Source organism: Bos indicus, chromosome 20 (genome assembly GCF_029378745.1).
Source record: "Bos indicus isolate NIAB-ARS_2022 breed Sahiwal x Tharparkar chromosome 20, NIAB-ARS_B.indTharparkar_mat_pri_1.0, whole genome shotgun sequence".
NCBI lineage: Eukaryota > Metazoa > Chordata > Mammalia > Artiodactyla > Bovidae > Bos > Bos indicus.
Genome location: NC_091779.1, coordinates 21,946,554 through 21,973,069, shown reverse-complemented (window position 1 = coordinate 21,973,069; position 26,516 = coordinate 21,946,554). Strand labels below are relative to the sequence as shown.

At 36.9% G+C, this 26,516-nt stretch overlaps 1 protein-coding gene across 3 annotated transcripts in view; it reads left to right on the top strand.

The window, feature by feature from the left end:
• GPBP1 (GC-rich promoter binding protein 1) overlaps positions 1-26,516 on the top strand; it is a 65,343-nt gene that overhangs the window by 9,483 nt on the left and 29,344 nt on the right. For all 3 annotated transcript variants that reach the window (XM_019982838.2, XM_019982836.2, XM_019982839.2), the window contains exon 3: positions 25,121-25,240. In XM_019982838.2, coding sequence (XP_019838397.2) covers positions 25,178-25,240 — 63 coding nt within the window. In that variant the 5' untranslated portion in view covers positions 25,121-25,177. The remainder of the gene's footprint in view (positions 1-25,120; positions 25,241-26,516) is intronic.

Genomic DNA, 26,516 nt, shown 5'->3' with positions numbered 1-26,516 from the left:
TGTTAATAAAATGCTCACATAAGTTCTTTTTCAGGAATATTTTCCTTTAGAATCACCTCATTACTAATGTTTATATAGCAGTTTAATTTAGAAAGTGTTTTCCCCAATTATCATGTAAAATAAATGTTATTTCCGTTCAGTGGTTTAAGAAGGTCAGTCTGAAATTAAATAATTTATGTAAGCTTCTCACTAAGTGAGGGAACCATAATTTGGATTATTTGCATTGTTCTGTTACAGTCAGCTTCCTTAGCATTCTAAGGTTCTAAGTAGTAGGTCTTATTCTATCCAACAGAACTTTGTGAAAAGGTGTAAGATTCTGTGTCTCTTCTTTTAGTATAATAATCACTAGCTATGTGTCATTGGAGAAGGAAATGGCAACCCACTCCAGTAATCCTTGTTTGGAAAATTGAATGGACAGAGGAGCCTGGTGGGCTGCAGTCCATGGGGTTGCAAAGGGTTGGGCACGACTGAGCGACCAACACTTCAAGACTTCATATGTCATTATGGAGATTTGAAATGCATCTAGTGCAGATGTGGATTTGAATTTTAAGATTTGTTTAATTTTTGTTTAAATTTAAATTACAGCCTATGGCCACTAGCTGCCATATTGGATAGCACAGCTCTAGAGCAGTGGTACAGAATTCTGTCAGATTCCTAACCGTTTGTGACAAATACTTTTTAAAGTGCTCCTGAAATAAAATAGCCTATGCATATAGTAATATCACAATGTTATACAGCTGTAATAAGAAAATAGACATTTATGATAATGTATTTGAATATATAATAGCGTAAGTATGATCAGATACCCTCCTCTCTGCCCCCTAATTTCCAGACCATACTCTACAGGTTATTTGCCCTTCTTAAAAAGAAGCAGATGATCTAATAAATACTCTTGTCCTTTAAGGAAGAAAAGTTCCTCAAGTTGATTAATTTTTCCTTTAATAGTATTTACTGCTAGGGTAGTTGAATGGGTAGTTAGCCAACATTAAAGCTATCATACAGTATAGTAACATGATAAGCATCTTTTAATGTGCTTTGGTGAAGTGTCTATTCAAGTCTTTGATCCATTAAAAGATTATCTTGTTTCATTGTTAGAATTCTTTGTTTTGGCTATAAGTGTATTAGATAATGTATTTTGCAAATTTCTCCCATCTATGGTTTGTCTTCATTTTCTTAACTATGCTTTAGAGATCAAACATTTTAAAACTTGTAGTAAAATTGGTTATGTTTCTTTCATGATTTGTGCTTTTTGTGTCATAAGAAATTTGTACTTAACCCGAATTCATAGGATTTTCTCCTTTTTAGCTTTCTTCTGAAAGTTCTGTAGTTTATATTTTTAGGTCTGTGATCCATTTGGAGTGAATTTTTTTTTTTTTTACTTGTGAAAGGGTTGAGGTTCATTTCTTTCTTTTTTAAATATAGATGTCCTACTCTCCTGTTTGTTGAAAAGACTTTGTTTCCCATGAATGATGTTGAAATCCCTCTGTTGAATGTCAGTTGACTTTATACATGTGGAACTATTGTGGCTTCTCTGATATATGTCAGTTCCACAAAGCAGTAGTCGATAAATACAAATGGTAGCTTTTGACTTTTTGCTTTATTTTAAAACCTGATTGACATCTTTTATAGGAAATTTGGATTAAAAGGGGAAATTGTTTTTGTGGGGATATGAAATATGACCTGTTGCAAAATAATACCATCTTGAATTCATGGAGCAATTGTCTTTTGAATGGCTTGTGATGTTAGATATTATCTAATTTATACGTAAGCGTACTTGAAAAATAAATGACAACATTTTCATGTGGCAAATGAGAAAGTAAGATACAAGCATATCATCTTATTTATGGTAAAATATTGACTCAACAGTGGATCTGGGATTTTTATTTGAGTGTTAGTCTGTGCTAGAGATGTTTATTGCCTGGTAGATGTTTGTCTGTTATGTGCCTGTACTTTGGTGCTGGGCATTTAGTAGCAAACAAGGTGATAATATAAGATTCCTAAACTCATGTAGTTTGTCTTCTCTGAAGTTCTGTGAATATAGAGTAAACACAGTCCTTAAATTTGAATGCTGATTTCATATCATCTAGTAAATAATAACTGTTTAATGTTGGCCAGGCCAGCCTTTTTAAGACTTTATTTTCTGCTCAGGTAAAACTAGTTTTTTTTTTTCCTGTTTCACAAAGTTATCATTACAATCAAGTGAGATAATGAATGTTAAATGCTTTGAAATTGTAAAATGATGGCAACATAGTATTGTTATGGCTGGGCCATATAGATAGTAGTATTTGAGGATCATGTGATCAGCCAGGAGGGAGATTGTAGGTAAGGGAAAGTAGGGAACTGAGCAGAAACCAGGTATATTTAGATTGCATTTATGACCTGTTTAAAATTGTTGAGCCATAGTCGTTACACTCTTCTGAGGTAATTGCTTAACTTGCAATATGGTACCATAATTTTAAATGGCATCTTTATGCAAAAGATCTCAAATTTAAATCTCCAGTCCAGGCCTCCTCCCCATATTCTACGCTTGTAATTTAACCAACCTTGACCTCTTTAACATATCCAAAACTGAACTTGTCTTTGAGTCTTTCCCAGCCCCTTTGTCCCTGCTTCCATTGCTCAATAAATGGATACAGTATCCGCCTATTCAGACTAAATAATCAAGTCTTATGTTTGATTTATTTTCCTCCCATCTAGTCAATTGACTAGATGGGAGGAAGTCTCTTTGCTCTCCCAAATATATCCATTTCTGGTCCACTGTCACTGGGCTTGTTACAAGCCTTGATTTTCTCTTACTTGAACTACTTGTTGTAGCCTCGTAACTTTGTGTCATTCTTGCATTCTTATAGTTCATTATTCCCAGAGGATGGTCTTTTCATCGGACCTAAGAATAACACGCAGAGGATATAGCCTACAAGCAACTTCATTGTCCCTTCTTTTTCTCTGTAACATTGGTCACTGTCATCCTAGACCATTGACTTCCGGCATTTTCTTCCTTAAATACACCAGGCATTTTCCTTCCTGTCTTTGGGCCTTTATGCTATGCCTCTTTTTCCTTTTTTTAGCTGAGTTTTGACTCATATGTTATGTTCTGAATGACTGTCTCTAATCATTCTGTGTGAAGTGGGCAACCCCCTTCCTATAACCTTTGATTTCTCTTGTTACTGTATTACGTTCAGATCAGTCTCTTAATTATCTCCTCTCACCTATCTTTATTGCATAAACTTCTGAGGAGAGGTACCTTGTCTCGTTTGTTTATTGTTACATGCTCCGTGCGTTAATGTAGAGCAAAGACATCTTAGATAATGTAATCCATTCCCCACCTACGTCACCACCCTCGGTATTTTATTGTAGAACTTCTATTTAACTGCCTGGGGGCTAGGTAAAATTTGTTAGGGGATTATTTACAGGTGAATTTCTTTGTTGTCTGACCATTTAGAAGCGGTTTTATCTGCCTGAGAGTAAGTGTTAGTTGCTTAGTGGTGTCTGACTCTGTAACCCTATGGACTATATATAGCCTGCCAGGCTACTCTGTCCCTGGAATTCTCCAGGCAGGAATACCGGAGTGGGTTGCCATTTCGTTCTCCAGGGGATCTTCTGAACCGATGAGTCAAACCCAGGTCTCCTGCATTGCAGGCAGATTCTTGATGGTCTGAGCCACCAGCAAAGTTCTTAATGTGCCTGCTGCTGCTACTGCTGCTAAGTCACTTTGGTCGTGTCCGACTCTGTGCGACCCCATAGACAGCAGCCCACCAGGCTCCGCCGTCCCTGGGATTCTCCAGGCAAGAACACTGGAGTGGCTTGCCATTTCCTTCTCCAATGCATGAAAGGGAAAAGTGAAAATGAAGTCGCTCAGTCGTGTCCGACCCTCAGCAACCCCATGGACTGCAGCCTTCCAGGCTCCTCCGTCCATGGGATTTTCCAGGCAAGAGTACTGGAGTGGGGTGCCATTGCCTTCTCTGCTTTATCTGCCTAGACTTAAATAATTGTTACATGAACTTCTAGTCTGCTTGCTAGATTGAAGGCTAACTTTGGGTTTGCTGTAACCTTTCTGAAGGGACTGCTTGATAAAGACTTCTTTTTATTATAATCCTGGCCTTTTAAAAAAATTTCCATAGTTTTGAAATGTTCAGTCAGAGGGGTTGGAATCTAGTGGAATTGGCCTCTCAGGCTTAAGGAGATAGAACACTTTACATTTCAAGAAGTGACCTTGAAATACGTGGGTAGCCAATTTTGGGCTCATTTTCAGAAATCAGAAAGGCCATGACAATTCATTTATATTAACTGATGTCTTTATTTAAGGAGGAAACATAATCCTTTTACGTTCCGTCCTCAGAGATGGCAAATGCAGATTTATGTCCATAGAGCTTTAATTATTTTTAGTATTGCAGATTTTCTCAGTTTGGTTTTGGCTTTGAATCTTTTAGATCCCTTCCAAGGGGGCTTATTTAATAAAACTCTGGTAGGATGGTAGACTTAAGGCTGCTGTAGCAGATGTCATTAGGTGAGTAATGAAATCATTGCTTCATGAACACTAGCTAGGTTGAAAACTACTTGATTATCAAGATGTCTTAAGGACTTTTCCTATGCAAGCTTAGTTGCCTTAGGTTTTTTTTTTAACTCATAGTTTAGATCTTTCACATTATGTACTCTTTGATCTACATTTAAAATGAGTTCCTTTTATAGGCACTTTGTGGAAATGGAGAAAAGTGAGTAAAAATGTTTTCACCTTAGTACTTTAAATTAGGGCCTTCCAAGGATTGAATCTGATGAGAAAATGAGTCTTATTTGAAGATAAAGTTGGCTAGGTTAGTGGAAAGCAAGTTGTGACTGTTGTAGAAGTTTAGACTATTTGTCTTCTTTTTGCCACCTAAAAGACTTTTTGTCTAGGAGATTGAGATCTGTATTTTCTATGGTTTGATATAAAGCTATAACTCAAGATGGTGCCTGACAGGTAAGGCAGAAACTTAAAACTCAGAAAATAGAGACTGACTGAAATACTTGTTAAACTTAAAGCTAATATTTTATATAACACACCGTCTCTACCTGATGTACCCTGGGTTATTTACAGTACGTGTAGGGTGTATATAGAGGTTAAGAATTTGAGCTACCACTGATTAGTACTGTGACCCTGGGAACTTCAAAATGTACTTCACATCTAAAAACCTGTTCTTCTTGTTTGAAGAAAAGATAATATCAACCTCCTGGGGATAGTGAGAACTAAATGAGATAATACTTGTAAAATCCTAAGCAGATTGCCTAACAAATTGTGTGCGTGTGAATATATATATTTATTGTATATTTTGTCTTCATAACCAGTTTGCTGTTGTTGCTGTTGCTAAGTCAGTTAGTTCCTTTAAAAAGTTCCCTGAATTATTTTCTAAAAAATTAATTTTTTACTTTTAGCCATGTTGTGTAGCCTGAGGGGTCTTGGTTCCCTGAGATTGCCCCCTGCAGTGGAAGCAGAGTCCTAACCACTAGACCACCAGGGAATTCCCCAAATCTTTAAATTAAAGATGGATTATATTAAAGTGTTTGAGGAGTCAAGAACTGGTAAAGCTGAGTCAGACTTAAGAGGATTTAAAATTATTTTGAATACATGCACCTAGTGCAAATTACAAATCGTACACGAGTTTTTTTTTTTTTTAATAGAAAAGTCACCTCCTTTTATCCAGCTATAGTTCTTGTCTGAAGAAACTGTTTTCTATGAATTTTTCTAGAGATTTTATAGATATATAAGCACATGATATTTTTCTTTCTAATACAAGTAGTAGCATGATGTCCACTTGGCTTTTTTTTTTTTTTTTGGTCTGAGTTGGGTTTCATTGTGGTGTGCACGTTTAGTTGTGCTGCAGCATGTGGGATCCTAGTTCCTAGACCAGGGATTGAGCCTGTGTCTCCTGCATTGCAAGATGGATTCTTAACCATTGGACCACTAGGGAAAGTCCCTCCATCTTGCTATCTAACCTTTTTTACTTAAGGAATTATCTTGGAAGATTATTCCATATTAATACCAGTAGACCACCAGGAAACTCCTGAGAATGAAGATTTTATATATAAGATCTTTTTCTGTGAACTCTTTATATCCTTTTCTCATTTTTCTCTCTTTTCTATGAGTTCTTTTTCTGTTGATTTATAGGAACATTTGTGTATAAAGGTAAAAGACCTTTATATATGCTTTGTGTGACAAGTATTCCCTGCCCTCCTCCAGTATAATGATGTTTTATTTGACATTGATTGTGATTTTCATCAAATAGAATGCTTTTTGAGTTTATATGTAAATATGTTTTTATTCTCTTCTTGTGTGTCATACTTAGGAAGGCCTTTCTTCCCTTTTCTGAGATAATAAAAATTTCTCTTTTTCTGTAATGACTTTGCCTTTTTTCTCCTTTAAATCGTTAATCTGTTTGATTATTTTAAGTAAACTTTGAAGTAGGAGACTTGTCCAGACTTTCCTCTTATACTAAATTTCTGTATGTGTTGTCTATGTGGACTTTTCTTTCTTTCACTGAGGTTTATTTCTGTTCACATATTAATGTTATGGTGCCTTAAAGTCACTGTGACTTTTAAAGTTGAGTTATGTTAAATAAAAAAGGAGTTAAAAAGCCATTTAATCCGTAATTAAGGAACTGCATATTTAATGTTTAATTTATTATTTCCTAATTTTAGAAAATTGATTTGCCTTTGAAATGGAAATTATCAGGCCCATTATTCTCTAAACAGGACATGAATTCTTCCCTCCCTCTCTCCTGTTCTCCATCCAGTTCTTCATTCATTCCGTACTATTATGTGTTCTTTTGAAGGATGTTCTTTAAAGTGTTGGTTTGGAGTTTTGACTCCCTAGATTTCATTTTTGTTATACGAAAACAAATGTCAGATATTTCTTTATGGGAAGCTTAATTGTTTAATAGAATAGCATATATTTATGCTGAATCTTTTGATAACTTGTGAAATGATTAAGGTTTTTCTTATGAAAAATTTTTATGCCTTTAATCTTTTCTAAGTTTTATTGAGATATAAATTGACATATGTAATTTGTGTAAGTTCAAAGTCTACAACAGCATGTTTTCACTTAACATATATTGTGAAATGATTACCACAGTAAGTTTAGTTAGCATCCATTTTCTCATGTTGTGCATAACATCCTGAGTACTTATCTTGTAACTGGAAGTTTGTACCTTTTGATTATGCTTCTCCATTGGGTTCCTCATTCCATCTCTGTAACCACAAATCTGATCTCTTTCTAGTTTTTTTTCTTTTTTTTTAAGAGATTTCACATAAAAGTAAAATCATATAGTATATGCCTTTCCTTGACTTATTTCACTTAGCATCATGCCCTTAAGGTCTACTCTTTTTTGTTGTCACAAATGGCAAGATTTCCTTTTTTTTTGTACCACATCTGCTTTATCCATTCATCCGTGGATGGAAGAGTTTCTTAGAAAGGTAATAGTTGTTTATCACGTTGAGTTGAATTTTGAATGCTTGATATTTAAAGCACAATTTAAATTATAAACCAGTCTTAATGTATATTTATTTACTTTGCAGTACTGTAGAGTTCATATTGATACTTCCAGTTCAAGTTTAGGACCACTGGGTTTTTATCGCCTTCTGTCTTACATGTGTATTTTCCTTTTTTCAACGTTTAGAATCTTCGTTCTCAAGGACACTTTAGTCTGTGGTTTTTTTTTTTTTTTTTTTTTTTAGTAATGGGATGCTTTCATGGTAATTTGTTTAGATTTTCTCTTTACTGGGGATATTTTTAGTAAATTGTCTTTTTCTAAAAATTGTCTATTTCTGTATTTTCAGCTTTAATTACATAGAGTTGTTCAGATGGTTTATGATTTTAAATGTTGTCATTTTTTATTTTATATATTGTGCTAGTAGCTTCTCTACTGATCTGTCCGAACCCCCACCCCACAGCAGTTTTGGATTTATAGTTCTTCAGCTTTTCCAGTGTATTAACTATTGGTTTTGTGACTTTGCTTCTTTTTATTTTGTTTTAAAATTGCACGTGGAAGAGGCTTGATTTTGTTATTTTTAGTTTAATTGAATTTTGGTCAGGTAATGTCATTTGTAGGTATGTTTGAAATTTATTAAAGATTTCTTGGTGACCTGAGATGGGTGCTTGAAAAGAAGATATACTTTCTCTGTTTAGGGGTTTAGCATTTGATACATAAAATCTGTTAAAATTTAAATGAGTATGGTTTAAATCTTCTGTATGCTTACTAATTTTTTATCCACTAGGTTTGTATTGGAGTGAGCAAGATGTGTTCAAGTCGTCTGTATTTTTCTTGTATTACCTGTATTTTATGCTTTATGAAAGTGTATCACTGTTATTGGGATCATAAATATTAGAATTACCTTGTTATTGTACATTTCAGTTATAAAGTCTGTCTTTGTCCACTGCTTTCTAGTTTGAATGCTACCCTGTTAGTACACTTACTGATCATTTTCTTGTACATTATCTAATCTGCTGTTAATCCTGTCCAGTGTTTTTCACTTCAGATATTACATTTTTTATTTCTAGAAGCATTATTTTATGTTCTCTATTTCTCCTTTATGTTCCTATTTTCCCTGTCCGTAAATATTTTTATAATAGTTGGTTTAATGTTCTTGTCTGCTAATGCTGTCATATCCATCATATCTGGCTATCTCTTTAAGTAGATTCTTCCTCTTGTTATTGGTAGTATTTTCCTGTGGGGGAGCCACCCCCCCCTTTTTTTTTTTGCATGACAGATACTTTTAATTATTTTTGTTTTGTTTATTTGGCTTCTCTGGGTCTTCATTGCTGCAAGCAGGTTTCTGGTTGTGGGGAGCTGGGGCTAGTCTAGTGCGGTGCGTTGGCTTTTCATCATCGTGGCTTCTCTTGTTGCGGAACACAGGCTGTAGGTGTGCAGGTTTCAGTAGCTGCAGCATGTGGGCTCCAGAGTGCAGTCTCACTAGTTGTGGCGCACAGGTTCAGTTGCCCCACGGCGTGTGAAATCTTCTCGGACCAGGGAGCAAACCTGTGTCCCCCTGCCTTGGCAGGCAGATTCTTTACTGTTGGACCACCAGGGAAGTCTTGAGTGACTGATAATTTTTGACTGAATGCTAAAGATTATGAATTTCATATTGTTAAGTGTTAGGTTTTGTCATTGGACTTTGCTTTGGGAAACAAGCTGGAATTAGTTGGATCCTTTCAAGAAAAGTTCTAAGAGGAAATTTATACAAGTAAAACTTTGAATTTCGTGAAAATCCTGTAATAGTAAAATTGAATTGGCATGCAGTTTTTAAATTCTGGCTATGACAGAGTAACAGGTAACCAGATAACCAGATTTACCCACTCATCTCGGAAATTTAAAAAGCCAGACAAAACGTATGTTGCAGGCTTTTATACATTGGGTAACAGGAGGTGGTCAGTCTTATAAAAGCCCTCATTGCTTGAAGAAAAGTAATAGGTTGTAGCACGGGGCGGGGGAGTGGTGGGTTGAATTCAAACAGTCTGGTGGTCTTACTACAAGTTGAGGAGACAGCTGAAAATTTGGAAAGGTCAAAGTAGATAGAATTTGTGGGGCAAAGTAATAGGAAACTGTTGAGTGGAGAGAGAACTCAGAAGAATCTACTCAAGGCTTGTGACTTACAACTGGACCTGCATGTGCATGTTTGGAAGTGACTGAAGCCAGGGAATACAACCACCAGAAAGGAGTAGGTGTACCAATTCCAAAGATTTACGTAGGGTCAGGAAAAGTTTATGTTTACATCAGCTTCAGTGGAAAACCCACCTAAGATTTGGAGCATAGGCAGTAAGTAGAATATAGGCAAAATCTTCAAAAGGATTAGTTCCAATTAGTGGTGCAAAATTAACTCTAAACTACAAGCTTTTCTGGACCCACTCTAACTGGACATGGAACAACAGACTGGTTCCGAAGAGGAAAAGGAGTACGTCAAGGCTGTATATTGTCACCCTGCTTATTTAACTTGTATGCAGAGTACATCATGAGAAATGCTGGGCTGGAAGAAGCACAAGCTGGAATCAAGATTGCTGGGAGAAATATCAATAACCTCAGATATGCAGATGACACCACCCTTATGGCAGAAAGTGAAAGAGGAGAGTGAAACAAGTTGGCTTAAAGCTCAACATTCAGAAAACGAAGATCATGGCATCTGGTCCCATCACTTCATGGGAAATAGATGGGGAAACAGTGGAAACAGTGTCAGACTTTATTTTTGTGGGCTCCCAAATCACTGCAGATGGTGACTGCAGCCATGAAATTAAAAGACACTTACTCCTTGGAAGGAAAACTTATGACCAACCTAGACAACATATTGAAAAGCAGAGACATTACTTTGCTAACAAAGGTCTGTCTGTTTTTCCTTTGGTCATGTATGGATGTGAGAGTTGGACTGTGAAGAAAGCCGAGTGCCAAAGATTGATGCTTTTGAACTGTGGTGTTGGAGAAGACTCTTGAGAGTCCCTTGGACTGCAAGGAGATCCAACCAGTCCATTCTAAAGGAGATCAGCCCTGGGTGTTCTTTGGAAGGAATGATGCTAAAGCTGAAACTCCAGTACTTTGGCCATTTCATGCGAAGAGTTGACTCATTGGAAAAGACTCTGATGCTGCGAGGGATTGGGGGCAGGAGAAGGGGTCGACAGAGGATGAGATGGCTGGATGGCATCACCGACTCGATGGATGTGAGTTTGAGTGAACTTCGGGAGTTGGTGATGGACAGGGAGGCCTGGCGTGCTGCGATTCATGGGGGTTGCAAAGAGTTGGACACAATTGAGCGACTGAACTGAACTGAACCAAGAGTTTTGTAAGTTTGGTAGCTGAGTAGTTCCAGTATTTTAATTTGTTATTAAAATAGCTGGACATCTTTTCCCGTCTAATAGTTTTTTTCTTTTTTAATTTGCCTCGGGTTTTTAGTTGCAACATACAGGATCTTTGTTGCATTGTATGTGATTTTTGTTGTTGTGCCTGGGTTTTCTAGTTGTGTGTGGCTCAAGGCTTCCAGGAGTCTTCAGCCACTCTCAGTCTTTAGAAGTTGTGGCACTTGGGTGCTCTAGTTGTGGCACACGGGCTCCATAGTGGACCGGCTCCGTAGTTGTGGTGCCTGGGAGCTTAGTTGCTCCATAGCATGTGGGATCTTAGTTTCCTGACCAGGGATTGAACCTTCATCCCCTGCATTGCCAGACAAATTTCTTAACCACTATACCGCCAGAGAAGCCCCTAATGGTTAATTTTTTTAATGAACTGTCCATAAAGTGACTAGAAAATGTTGGTCACTGGTCTTAGTCTTTTTTTCTTTTGGCTGCGCCACACTGCATGTGGGGTCTTAGTTCCTCCATCAGGGATCAAACCTGCACCCCCTGCAGTTGGAACCCTGGAGTCTTAACCACTGGATAGCCAGGGAAGTCCCACTCTTCTTTTTCTTTCCTCCCGGTTGTTAGGAATTGCTTGTCTAAGAATGTATTTATCTGCTTCACTTTTGATACTTTGAGTATAGCTTTCATGATTCAAAATACTTTTTCCCTCAGCACCTTGACTGCCATTTTGTTGTCTTATAGCATGAGATGTTTAAGTAGTTTGATGCCGTATGATTTTTTTCCCCTTCATGTGGAAATGTTTTTATCTCTCAAGAAATTGTTCTGTATTTTTGGGGTTCTGAAAATTCCATTTTGCTAGTTATTTCTTGAATTATGTGTTTCCTCTGTGTTCATGGTTTTTAGTGGTCTCCTTGCTGTTGCCACTTGTCTTAAAATGTTTGGTTATTACTTCACATTTAAAAATGGTTAAAAAGTTCTTTGGGACTTTATGTGTGTAAACAGTGCTTTTTGAATGGCTGTTATGTTGAAGGACTCTGGAAAGCCAAATATCTTTGTGGTGTTAGTGCCCATTTTAGCTCTTTATTTGGAGAATCTACCCTAATTCCGTTCTTTTCGAGTACTGCTCCATACTCTATGTACATTCGTATACCAAGCAGCAAGCAGTTCTCCAGTTTTTTTTTGTGGATACTCAACTGGGTTTTCTACAATTGAATTCAGTTCGGATTTTCTGACACTTATCACCTGGAGTTAGTTTAGACTGTACAGGTTAAGGGCTCAGTCCCATAGGACTGCCCTTCTGGTCCCACTTCAGATATGAATCTCAAGTACTAGATTTTCAGGTTACCCACACTTCTGTCTGATTTGGTTTTAAAGTAGAGATGCCCATGGACACCCCTCCCACCACCACCAGTTCCCCCCTGCCATCCCCCAGGTTTCATATTTTTCTGTAATGGTTCATGGAATGCAACAGAACACTACTGTTACTGGTTTATTGTAAAGGATATTCTAGAAGACACAACTGAACAGCCAAATGAAGCAGTACATAGGGTGCTGTCTGGAATAGTCCCTTTGGAGTTTGGGGTATACCACTGCCTCAGCAAGTAGGCACATTCAGCAACCTGGAAGTTCTGTAAACCCGTTCTTTTAGGGTTTTTACAGAGGTTCTAGTACCTAGGAGTGAGTGATTAAATCATTGGCCTTTAGTGATTTGCTGCAAGTTGCCCAGTAGTTCTTGAAAATTTTGTTTCTGGTTTTCTGTTGGTAAAAAGTTTTCATTTGTAACACACATGCACTAATGGACACTGCACACAAAATTTTAAGTATGCAGTGTGTTCACAAGTGAACACCCTGTATTAACACCGTTTACCAGCACCCCCAAATGTTTGTGTCCTTCTCATTTTCTAACTTTGAAATGTTTTTCATCTTCCCTTTCTGTCTCCACATCCAGTTTCTGTCTTCACATCCAGTCCTTTGCAATCACCCACCTATAGGTTGTGTTTCTGCAGTCTCCCTCTGTCTCCCCCCCTGCACATCATTTCCATCGTTAATACCCCCTTATTCTTTGTTGTTTTTTTCTTTACTTGAAGTATAGTTGGTTTACATCCTTGTTGTTTATTTTATATATGGTGGTGTGCATCTTTTAATACCGAAATCCCAGTTTATGCCTCCCATTCACCTTTGGTCACTATAAGTTTTTTCTATGAATCTGTTTTGTAGTAAATTCATCTGTACTACTGTTTTTTAGATTCTACATATAAATGATATATAATATTTGTCTTTCTCTGACTTACGTCACTTAGTTTGATAATCTCTGGGTCCATCCATATTGCTGCAAATGGTATTTCATTCTTTCTTATGGCTGGGTAATACTCCTGTGTGTGTCGGTCGGTACATGTTCTTTATCCTTTCATCTGTATGGATAAATGTCCATGGTTGCCTCCATGTCTTGGCTATTGTAAATAATCCTTCTATGAACATTAGAGTGCATGTATCTTTTGGAATTAGAATTTTTGTGTTTTCCATATGCATGCCCAGGAGAGGGATTTGCTGGTCATACAGTAACTCTCTTTTAGTTTTTAAAGGAGCGTCCGTACTCTTTTCCACAGTGGCTGCAGGAATTTGTATTCCCAGCAACAGTGTAGGAAGGTTTACTTTTCTCCACAACCTCTCCAGCATTTGTTATTTCTAGACTCTCTGACGGTGGCCATTCTGACCAAGTAAGGTTGATAACTCATTGTTTTGGTTTGCGTTTCTCTAAGAATTATTGTATTGGGCGTCTGTTGATGTGCTTTTTTGGCCATTTGTATATCTTCTTTGGAGAAGAATATCTCTAGATATGGAGGACAAATATCTTATTTAGGTCTTCTGCCCATTTTTTGTTTGGGTTTGTTTGTTTTATGTTACTGAGTTGTAGAAGATGTTTGTGTGTTTTGGAAATTAAGCTCTTGTTGGTCACATTGTTTGCAAATATTTTCTCCCAGTCTGTAGGTTGTCTTTATGGTTTCCTTTGCTGTGTAGAAGCTTATAAGTTTTATCAGGTCCCTTTTGTTTATTTTTGCTTTTATTTCTATTGTCTTGGGAGAATGGCCTAAGAAGACACTGGTACAATTTATGTCAGAATGTTTTGTTTATGATCTTTCCTAGGAGTTTTACGGTGTCACGTATTATATTTGTCTATAAGCTATTTTGAGTTTGTTATTGTGTGTGGTATGAGAGTGTTCTGACTTCATTTATTTGCATGTACTATCTCCTTATTCTTGCTCTCTTTACTTCCATTCTTTATAAGAGAGCTTTGAGTTTGGCTTTTATATTACAGTTTTTAGAAAATTGAAGGAAGCTAGCTCTTTTCCACTGAAATTGGAATTTTTTAAGTAACACATCTTTTGAAAGCTTCTGTTATGAGTGAGTGGTAATGGGAACCAATACCTTTCCTCTCAAGGTGATTTTCTGAATCCTCCCTGCCCCCTTTATTTTACAACAAACTATACCAGATTTGTTTTTTCTAAGCACATTTCCAGACATACAGTTGTAACTTTAAAACTTCTGGGTGCTTCCTTTGCCTGCTGAATTTAGTTCCGATTTCTCATTCCTGTGTGCTGTTCAAGGCAGTACGTAGTGTCCTCAGAGTACTTTCTCTACTTGGTTTTAGATATACTGGCGTGTTGAGTGGTGTTGGTTGACATTTTCATTACTGGGTTGATGTGTTGAGAGTCTATTGGCTAGATTCATTAGTTCAAAGAAGTTTGTAACAGAATGACTTAGTACCATTGAGAAAGGAAACCCCTAGTAGTAGTGGTTGTTTTTTAAATTACTTATTTTTGGTTGTGCTGAATCTTCGTTGCTGCTCACGAGCTTTTGCTAGTTGCAGCGAGCCAGGGGCAACTCTTTGTTTCGCTGCTCAGGCTTCTCATTGTGGGAGATTCTCTTGTTGAGGAGCACAGGCTCTGGAACGTGGCCTTCAGTAGTTTCAGCACTCGGTCTCCGTGGTTGTGGCCCACAGGGTTAGTTGCCTGCATCATGTGGAATCTTCCTGGACCAGGGATCAAATTCATGTCCCCTGCAGTGGCAGGCAGATTCCTATCCACTGTACCACCAGGGAAGTCCCCCAGTGGTTTTAAGAGACCTGTTTAGAAATATTCTGTGCTTACTCTAAATTATTCACACAAAATGATTCCTTCAGGTTTTTTATTTTTTAGGATTATGTTACTGGCCAAGGTGTGGGGACAGACAAGGAGAAACAGTGATAAATTCCATTTCCTTCCTGTGTCAGTGCCAGAGAGTGTAATTTGTTTTCTGCTTTGTACTTAATTGAAACATGACATTAAACATTATGGTTTTGTGTCTTGGGCTAAATAAATTTGAAGATTTTAAATAACAAGATCTTTAAATCTTAAGGGATGGTAATTTAGAAGCTTCTTGGTAATTATTCTAATTTATAATACCGTTTTTTTTTAAAATATTCTATATTATATGAAACATTGTCAGTTGTGTCTAAGATATATATCTATATTTAACCATAGTTATACATCTTTCTGTTTTTTTTCTCATGTTTATATTCCAGTTGAACTAAGTCATCTTTGGGATTTTACCTTGTTATAGCAGTGTTTTCTCAAACACACGGTTTAAGAAACCTTAAGGTAAACCAATCATCTCTGATCCAAAGTTATTTTAGTTGAATAAGTAACTTAAAATTTTTTATATTGAAACATATATAAAGTACCGTTCAGAAATTTCATGAGTTTGTACAATAGGACTTGAGGACGAGTTGTTTTGGTTACTTTCTGAAAATACATTTTGGAGGGTGCAGGTTTGTTAACTTTGTAAGTAACTTCTGTGGGAAAAAGTTTGAGAAATATACTGATAATGAACAATGAGCATGGTTTTGAGGCAGGAAGATTTGAGTTCATATCGTAACAGGCTCTGTAGTTTTTTTTTTGTTGTTTAGTTGCTAAATTGTGTCTGACTCTGTGACCCCATGGATTGTAGCCTGCCAGACTCCTCTGTCGGTGGCAAGAATACTGGAGTGGGTTGCCATTTCCTTCTCCAGTGGTTCTTCTGACCCCCAGGGATCAAACCTGCTTTCTCCTGCATTGGCAAGCGGATTCTTGACTGAACCACCTGGGAAGGACCTAGTCTGGGGGTAAATTATCTCTTCCTATTCTGCGCCCCACCCCACCCCTTTCAGAGAACATATATAAACTGATGCCACATTTATTTTTTAAAGTATATCTGTTTACTTTATTTGAACTCTAACAATATTGGCATTTTTTTAATGGCAAAACATCATTTTTTTTCCCCTTAAACTGTATATTCTTTTAACAAGGGAGTTAAAATACTTTTGCACGTGAATTTTCTGTGGGCCAGAAATTTGGTAGCAGTTTAGCTGAGTGGTTCTGGCTTCTTCCATTTCTTTCATAAAAATCTCAAAGGTTGCTGTCATTTGAAGGCTTGACACTGCTGCCTAGAGGATCTCCTTCTAAGAAGGTGTTCTTCTTTGGGTTAGCAGGTTGCTGCTGGCTGTTGTCTAGAGCACTCAAATGTCCTTTGCATATGTAGATGTCCAACTGTGTGCCTGGCTTCTGCATTTCAAGAGGAAGTGATCTGAGAAGAAAAGTAGGTAGAAGTGTGCAGTGCCTTTTATGACCTAGTCTTAGAAGTTTCTTCTACCACATTCTTTTCATTAGAAGCAAGCTATTAAGACTAGTCCACAGTCAAGGGGTGACCTGGGTTGGGAATATTCCCCTGGAGTAGAAAATGGTAACCCACTCCAGTATTCTTGCCTGGAAAATTCCATGGACAGAGGAGCCTGGTGGGCTGCAGTCCGTGGGGTTGCAAAGAGTTGGATGGGGCTGAGTGACGAAGTGCACGTGCGTGCGCACACACATACACACACACACATAGTTTGCGCTTTTCTTTGGTTAAATACTTCAGATGGATAATTTGCTTATACCTTAACTTATGAAGGATATGAGGCAGCAACCTTGTTTCCATTTGTTAGCTGTTAAAGAGGGAAGACTGCCCTTTTAAATCTAGTATCTTCAGCAGTGTTTAGTGCTGCTTGTTTTTGCTTACATTGGCTGTTTAGTAAATGAGCTGATTTGAATTAAATTTTATCCTATATAGACCATATTGTTTGCAGTATAATTCTAAATTAAAATGTATCTTTACCAGCCCTTAAAAAAAGATCTCATTCAGGGATGACTTAAACTGTTTAGTATTGTGAGCTTGACAGAGAAGCTCAGTGAGTAAAAATTTGTTTATAGAGTAGGGGTTGTTTTTTTGTAGTGGTACATTTTGTATGAAAATTGTTAGCTCATTATAAGTTTTGGAGTACTTCAGTTATATTTTGTGTATTAAGCCTTTAGTAATCTAAAATCTCAAGAATTGAAAGCATGCTGTTTCCAGTCTTTTTTTTTCTCCTTAAATAGAATTCTTTTTGTAGGGGTGAAAGTAGCAATTTTCACATGTAGCAATTTAGCAAATAACAATTCTCATAAAATTCTTCTGTTTTGTTTTTTATTTTTATATGTAAGTAAAACAGGTTCTGAGCAACTTAATAAGAGATAAGCTGAGGGAGGTAGGGAACCTAACAAAACTCAAGGTTAAAGCAAGCCAATAATATGAAGCTTTTTAAAGGATGGAAATTTCTAATACTCTAGATTTCTTGTGAAATTTGCTGATGTTTTATATTTGAGAGTCTAATCTATAATTGAGAGTTTGATAACTAAGAAAAGATACTAGACACTTTGTTTCATAACTGAAACTGCAAAAAACAGTAGAGCAGTAGATTATTTTCCTGTGTTTAGAGGCCATGTTCCTTAGGCAAGAGTTTTTTTCTTGGTAAATATTACAGTACTTACCATCTTTTCCTGATTATCGTTACTTAAAGTACTCAAGAATAGAATTCTCAGCCTTAAGAACCGCTGAGTCAGAATCTATAGTGAAAGGATCTTTTACTTTTTATTAGGGAAATCTGGAAATCACCTACGCTTACTAAATGTTAATCAGACTTCATTAGTGGTATTGCAGTAGTGAAGCAGACACAACAGTGGAATAAGATGTCAGAATATACTTTTCAAAAGTTAAAAATATGAAACTTCCCTGGTGGTCCAGTGGTTAAGACTTCACCTTCCAAAGAAAGGGGGGTTCAGGTTGGGGAGCTAAGATCCCACATGCCTTAGGGCCAAAAAGCCAAAACATAAAACAGAAACAATATTGTGACATTCAATAAAAATTTTAAGAATGGTCCACATCAAAAAAAAGAAAAAAAACTTTAAAAAGTGTTAAAAACATGATGCAAAAATACAGAATAAACATGTCACAGCCTTATCATTTTAGAAAAATGATTTTTAAAAAAACCTGATTCTTGAAGATTTTGAGCTAGTTGTTAGAGTACATACAATGTGTCTCATATAATATCACCGCTCCAGGAGTTGGTGATGGACAGAGAAGCCTGGCATGCTGCAGTCCGTGGAGTCTCTCAAAGAGTCGGACATGACTGAGCAACTGAACTGAACTGAATGTCTCTCAAGTTAGTGCCTCTCCTGTTGAAGACAGGCTGTGCTTTGGTTAGGATATTACAGAAGTGAAATGGTGCCCTGTCTTGCTCATTGGCACACAATTTCAGTTTGTTCTTTTACTGATGATGCTTACTTTGGTCTGTTGATAAAGGATTTCCCAGGCTATGTGCCAGGCCATTTCATTGCAAAATTGTAGTAACCTTTTTTTTTTTTTTTTTTTTTTTGAGGTACTTAGAAATTGTATAAATAACCTCTTCCTTCTAAAATTTTTCAGTTGTATATATATCTGGATTCATAGTGTTTTATTCAGGGGGTTATAATATAGCACATTTATTTTTATGGGGTGAAAGCCATGTTACATGAAATTAACCATTTAAAAATGTATAATTCAGTGTCATTTAGTACATTAACAATGATGTGAAACCAAGTTCCAGAACATTTTCATTACCCTCTAAGAAAAGTCTGAATCCATTTAGCAGCCAGTCCCATTCCTCCTTCCCAGCAGTCCCTGGTTAGGTCTCTGCTTTTCATCTCTGAATTTGTCTGTTCTGGATATTTCATAAAAATTGGGATTGTATAGCATGTGATCTGGCTTCTGGATGTTTTTGGTGGCTTAGCATATTTTCATGGTTAATCATAAGAGAATATGTCTTCTATTGAATACGTACACGGTTTGTTTTTTATTCATTTATCTATAGGTGGACATTGAGATGTTTCCACCTCTGGGCTGTTGTAAATAGATCTGCTGTGGACATCAGCATTCAAGTATTTAAGTATCCATTTTCAATTCTTTTGAATGCAGTGGTATTACTGAGTCATGTGCTATATGCTTTTAGCTTTCTGAGGAATTATCAAACTGTTTCCCCAGCACTTGCATCAGTTTACCTTCCCATTAAAAATGTACCAGGGTACCAGTTTCTTCATATATTTGACGACACTTGTTATTATTTTATGTACTTTTAAGTTTCATTTTTATATTATTTATATATATATATATTTAAATTTATTTATTTTCATTGGAGGCTAACTACAGTATTGTAGTGGTTTTTGCCATACATTGACATGAATCAACCATGGGTGTACAGACACTTGTTTTTTAATTAATTAATTTTTGGCTGTGCTGGGTCTTTTCTGCACTTGGGCTTTCTGTAGTTGCTTCGAGGTGGGGCTACTCTTGCTGCAGTGGGCAGGCTTCTCATTGCAGTGACTTCTCTTGCATTGTGGAGCACAGGCTCAAGGCATGCAGGCTTCAATAGTTGCGACGCATGAGCTTAGTTGTCCTGTGGCATGTGAAATCTTCATGGACCAGGGATCAAACCCATGTCCCCTGCATTGGCAAGAGGATTCTTAACCACTGGACCACCAGGGTTGTCTAACACTTACTGTTTTACTCTTTTGTTTCCTTTCCCCTTTCTTGGAGGGATGCTGAGAAATGTCTGTTCAAGTCCTTTGCACATTTTTACATTGTCTTCAAGAATTCTTTATATTCTGAACACTGGACACCTGTTAGATAAAATTTGAAAATATTTTCTTCCATTTTGTTGTCTTTCCACTTTCTAGATGATATCCTTTGTATAGAATTTTTAAATTTTAGTGAAATCCAAAGGTGCTGTATCTAAAATTCTATTACCAAATCCAAATTAGTGAAACCTTACTTCTGTTTTCTTCTGCTAGTTTATAATTTTAGCTTTTGTAGGTCTTTGATCCATTTTGATAGATATCAATAGGAGTTTATTGGGTATCCACTTGTTGAAATCCATTTGTTGTGGTCTTAGCAGTTTGGTTTAAAAAAAAGTCAATTGGCCATACATGTATGACTTTTTCTGGATTCTCAGTTCCGTTCCATTGGTTTATATATCTATCCCTTACACTATACCAGTAAGACATCATTTTGATCATTATAGCTTTGTAGTAAGTTTCAAAATAGGGATTTGTGAGTCCTGTAACTGTGTTCTCCTTTTCCAGTAGTGTTTTGGCTATTTGGGGTTCCTTGCAGTTCCAAATGAATTGAGAATGGCTTTTCTGTTCCTGCAAAAAGGGTTTTTGGAATTTTAATAGAAGTTATGTTGAATCTGTTATTGCTATCTTAACAATACTTAAGTTTCCCAGTCCTTGAACAAAGCGTGTCTTTATATTAATTTGGATCTTTAAAATTTTCCTGTAGCAATGGTTTGTAGTTTTTAGTGAACAAATCTTAAACCTCCTTGGTTAAATTTATTTCTGGATAATTTTTGAATAGACTTGTTTATTCATTTCCTTTTGGATTGTTACTGCTAGTATATAGAAATGCTACTGAATTTTCTTTGTTGATCTTGTATCCTACAATATTGCTGAGTTTATTAGCTCTTATAGTTTTACCCACAGATACAGAAATCAGGGTTGTTTTCCTTTAGGATTGACTGGTTTGATCTCCCTGCAGTCCAAGGGACTCTCAAGAGTCTTCTCCAACACCACTGTTCAAAAGCATCAGTTCTTCGGCACTCAGCTTTCCTTATAGTCCAACTCTCACATCCATACTTGACTACTGGAAAAACCATAGCTTTGACTAGATGGTTATGTGTCTTGGTGTGAATCTTTTTGTGTTTATCTTTTTGGAGTTCAGTTAACTTCTTGGATATGTATATTTTGTGTTTTTAGCTAATTTGCTAAGTGTTTAGCCATTATTTCTTGATTTCTTTTTCTGTCCCCCTTCTTTTCTCTCCTGAAACTTTTGTTATGTGTATGTTGGTATGCTCGATGATGTCCCACAGGTTTTTGTTCAGTTTTCTTTTCTTCTAGCTCCTTAATCTGGTAATTTTAATTGACCTCTTCACTCTTCAGGTTCTCTGATGATTCTTTCTGCTGGCTCAAATCTGCTATTAAACTGTGTAGTGAAATTTTCATTTCAGTTAACGTACTTTTTAGCTCCAGAATTTGTTTGGTTCTTTTCTGTATTTCTTATCTCTTTATGATACTGTTTGTTGAGACATTGTTCTGGTTTCCTTTAGCCCTTTGTATTTAAGACAATTGATGTCTGTTTCTCATCAGTGGCAGTTTCTGCTAATGTCACAGCTCCCCCCCGGCCCCCCGGCCCCCCCCACCCCCCCACCCCCCCACCCCCCCACCCCCCCACCCCCGCTGCCCCATGGGCTGTACTGTATTGTTTCTTTGCATGCTCTGTAATGTTTATTAGAAAATCAAGCATTTTGAATACTGAATAAGTTGGAGACTCTAGGAGTCAAATATTTTTTTCTTCCCATCGTTGGAGTTGCTTACTATTGGGTTGTGGTTGTGTGTTCATTTAGTGACTTTTCTAAACTATTTCTGAAAGTCTGTATTCTTTGTTTTGGGTAGTTTCTGAGGTCTCTGTCCCTCAGATTGTAATCACCTAGTGTTTTGTTGTTTGAGAGAAATAATATTTTAATAAAGTTTAATGCAAAAAGTCCATGGTGAATAAGAAGTTATCAGGCTCAGTATATTGTCTAAAGGTTGCAAATCCTTCACACATAGGCAAGCAAGAAATCAACTTAGTGCTCATAGCACAGCTGAGACAGGTTGCAGCCTTTAATAAGACTTTACTAAAGGTTCAGTGGTTATAGAAAGTAGTTTCAAGGCAATATAATAGTTTTATTTCAGCTGTCCGTAGATATGGCTGTTGTCAGAGCTCTTCAAACAAGAGCCATTGTTACCTTGTCCAGCTTGTGTTTTGTTGCAGATACGTGTCTGGAACCTAAAGGGAATGAAAATGAAAGAAATAAGAACTCTCCCAGTCATTGTTTATTGGATCTGTGTTAGGGTACTCTGTCTTTGCTTTAAATATTTATTTATTTTTGGTTGCATTGGGTCTTAGTTGTGGCAGGTGGGATCTTTCTTTGTGGTGCCTGGGCTCTTATTTGTGGTATATGGACTCAGTAGTTGTGACTGTAGGCTTAGTTGCCCTGCAGCATGTGGCATCTTAGTTCCTCTGTTGTTCAGCCGCTAAGTCGTGTCTGAGTCTGCAGCCCTACAGACTGTAGCCTGCCAGGCTCTTCTCTCCATGGGATTTTCTGGGCAAGAATACTGGAGTGGGTTGCTGAGCCTGCCACCAGGGGATCTTCCCTGACGCAGGGATCAAACCCATGTCTCTTGTATCTTCTGCACTGCAGGCGGATTCTTTTACCCCTCAGCCACCAGGGAAAAATTTCTTTTCTCCGTTCCTGTGTTCTCTGGCTGGGGCTCTGTAAATTAAACTGAGGAAAGACATATTAACAAGAGAAAACAAACAAGTTTATTAGCATGCGGTCACTTGGCAGTACCTCTCACCGTGAGTAACTCAAAGAGGATGAGTAGAACTTGGGGTCTGTGTGTATACGTAACTTCACAGGGGGAAAGAATACTTAGTAGAAAAAAGCAAATGATTTTTGAGACAAAATGGATAACGGGGTCCTTAGGCGTTTGTGGCAGTGTCTGAGTATGGTGCTGAATTTTTTTTTTCTTTTTTGTTCTCCCAAAAAGAGAAGATGAGTTGCTCCAGGAGAGGGGATTAATAAATTCTTTTGGCAGTTTCTGCATTTAGGTTGATAAGAAATTTTAGGAACTCGCATGCCTTCAGCTCAATTTTTCTTATATCAAGGTGGCTTGTTTAGGGGATGGCATAAATGTGATATTAACTAGTATTGCTCTTTACCTTTTTTCAGAACAGGAAAACTTATACCATTAGCTATCTATGCTTTATTATTTAAGAATTGATTTAAATTAGAATTCATAAAGACACACAGAAAGAGATAATAGTAGTGGTGTGTCTCTTAGGAATAAGTTTAGTGTGTAACTTACCATTTAATCTTTGGTTTTCTGTGGTTCCCGGGGCTACTCTCTAGTTGCTGTGTGCAGGCTTGGTGTTGTGGTGGCTTCTCTTGCATAATGCAGGCTCTAGGGGCGCAGGCTCAGTAGTTGCAGCACGCAGGCTTAGTTGCCTTGTGGCATATGGGATTTTTGAGGACCAGGGATCAACCAGTGTCCCCTGCATTGACAGGCAAATTCTTAACTACTGGACCACCAGTGAAGCCCTGCTCATTTAATTATGTAAACATTTTCTTTACCTTAGTGAGTTAACCAGTTTCTGTTTCTTATATCTGACGTTTGTTGACCTTCACTCCGCCCCTTCCCCTTTCCAGTACATTGGATAGTAGAAGTGGAGTTTTTGTGTAGTATCTCGAGAATTTTTATTTTAGGAAATACTTTGGTATGACTTAAATTCTGCCATAGCACTTACATTTGAAAGAATTTTGAAAAAGGATGATTATCAGTAGTATTGATACTTTTGCTTCTTAAAATTTCCCTTTTGAGATTATTCCGCAGTTGTAATTATAAGACATTAGTAAATTTAGACATTAATGTTCAGAAAATTTTATTTCTTCATTGACTAATTTCTAAGCTCTATATTGAAATGAGTACAGTTGCCCAGTTGGCTTCTTCCCCATTTTAAAAAAATCTGTGAATTTACTGTGTTTAGATTGGGCTGGTGACTTGAAATTTTTGATGCAATTGAGAAAGGCTTCCAAAAAGTTAAATTTAGAATGTAGAAGAGTAGTGGATGCCCATTGTGATGATTGTAATTTTAAAAATCATTTTAACTGTGGAAATTTTCAAATATACATGCAAGTAGAGAGACTACTTAGGTACCACCTTGTACTAACATTTATAACACACGGACAACTTTGTTTCAGTGACTTCCATATTCCTTGTTTTTTTCCCCTAAAGCAAGTTCCAGATACATGGATTTAATTGCAAAGACTTCAGTATATGTCCTTTTATATACAGTTGACCCTTGAGTAGCATAGAGGTTGGGGTGCTGTCCATCCACGCAGTTCAAAAGTCTGACTTGAGAAATCAAAAAATCTTTACAGTTGGCCCTCCCCACTTGCTGCTCCACATCTTTGGATCCAGCCAACCTCAGGTCATGTAGTGCTGTATTACATATTTAGTGAAAAAAAATCTGTATATAAGTATCTCAAACCATGACAGTTTGAGACCTTATTATTGAAGGGTCCACTGTACCGTCATTGCACTAACAGTTACATCTACAGTGACTAATAATTTCTTAAAGTCATTTAATATTCAGATCATGTTCAAATTTTGGACTGTTTCATAATTTTCACTTTTTGAATTTGGTTGGAATAAGGATCTATGTAAGTAAGGTCCACATGTATTTGATTGATCTGTCTGTGAAATCCATGTATTTGTTGAAGAAGCCAGGTCATTTGACCTGTAGAATATCATGTCATCTCCATTCGATGGGATTACTTCCCTCAGTTGTCCTTTAACTTATTATCTGTGTTGAATTTCCTGCAAATTGGTAATTAGATCAGAATTCAGATTCTGTATGGGCCAGGGGGAAGAACATGTGCTGTGTACATAGGTAATGCTGTGTGCATCATATTGTGTCACATCAGGAGACACTTTATAACTAGTCTGTTTCAAGACTATTATAATTTCAAAACTAAGCTTCATTGAGGTAGTTTATAATAAAATTATCCAGTTTTAAGTGCATAATTTGGTGAGTTTTAACAGGTGTCTACATTTGTATAATAACCTTCACCACAATTAAGATAAATACCCAGTTACCCTTGAAAATTTCTTTCTTCCCTTTGTAGTCATTTCCCTTCTCTCCAGGCCCTTTACCCTCCACTGTGCTGATCTGGTTTGTCACTATATTTTTGCCTTTTCTAGAATTATAATTGAAATCTTATAGTAGTCAGATCATTGTAATTTAAAGGAGGTATAAGATACTTTGGCCAGGAACTATATAGATCTAATGTTTTCCGCTTTTGTATGACAGGGACTTGCCATGAGGTGTTGAAACCTTGTTTCGCTGAGTTGGAGAGACTGGACCTAAATGGCGCAGCATGACTTTGCTCCAGCCTGGCTTAATTTTCCTACCCCACCATCATCAACAAAGGTATTCTTTCTTGCATCTCTCTTTTCTTTTTGTCTTTCTATCTGCTTTTATTTAGTTCATGTTGTGCACAGATGTAGTTAAACCAAAGCTTAATGTTTTGCAGAGAAACACCTAAACTTTCTAAATTATTTCATATTTAATGTGTTGGTTTATCTATATATGTCAATTTTCAGTATACCATCAACATTCTTAAACCATTTACTTCAAAAGTTATCTTTTGTGCTAAAGTTCTGCATTTTACAATTCAAGCCAGTTAAATACATTGCACTTTACTTTTGCGGCTTACCTCTCTGTGTACTATTCTTCTGATAACTAACTTTGCTTACTTTCCTATAGATAACATTAAAAAAACATCAGAAGTTTTTTAAGTCTTTCCTTACAACTGGAAGAATTCTTTTTCAAATAATAAGACTTTGGCATATTACTCAGTTTTAGGAGTTATGAGAACATTGCAGTGTTGCTACATATCAGATGACTCACTGATTTTAAAATGTTCATTTTATATAACCGAAACAGAACTTAGTGTATAAGACATGCTTGACATGCTTGAAATTGTCATCTGCTTATAAGCCTTGCTGAGAGGGATGTTGAAATGGATTAGAATCAATCTATCTGGCTCCATACTATCTTCCACTTCGTTTTTTCCATAGTGCAAAGGAATCAAGAGGGAGGTCTTAATCATCTGCTTACCTTTTAATCAGTCTCTACCATGCTAAAGCATTCATCTAGGACCTTTTGGGGGTCCAAGCAGTTCTTATAGAACAGTTTGCTGAAACAGCTTTTATGGGAACAATTTTAAATTTGTAGAGTTGTTCCCCAGTAAGGACTTGTCAGATCATAATATATTGGAAAAGTTGCATTGGAGAAACAGCATGTGAACTGACTTTATTTTATGCAGATGGATTCTCTGGAAGGCTCATTGACTTGCCTCTTTTCATATGATTAGTGTGAGCCTAGACTAGAATCTAGGATGCATTTTCTATTTTGTAGTATTTTCATTTGTGAATTTTGTAAAATGATTAAACATTTTATTTCATAGATTATAAAATGGGATCACAGTTGTTAGGAAATGGGAAAACCATTTCTTAGTTACAGACTCTGTTTGCCTGCCTTTCCTCTTCTATTTAGGTCTCTGAAATTTGCTTTGCTCTTGTTGTTTATGTCTACCCCACCCCCCTGGTTGCTGTCAGCTATGCTTTTCCTGGATTCAGTTTTTTCCAGACCTACTTCAGAGCCTGGAAGTACATGAATTTCTTGCTCCTCCGTTTGTTTCCCT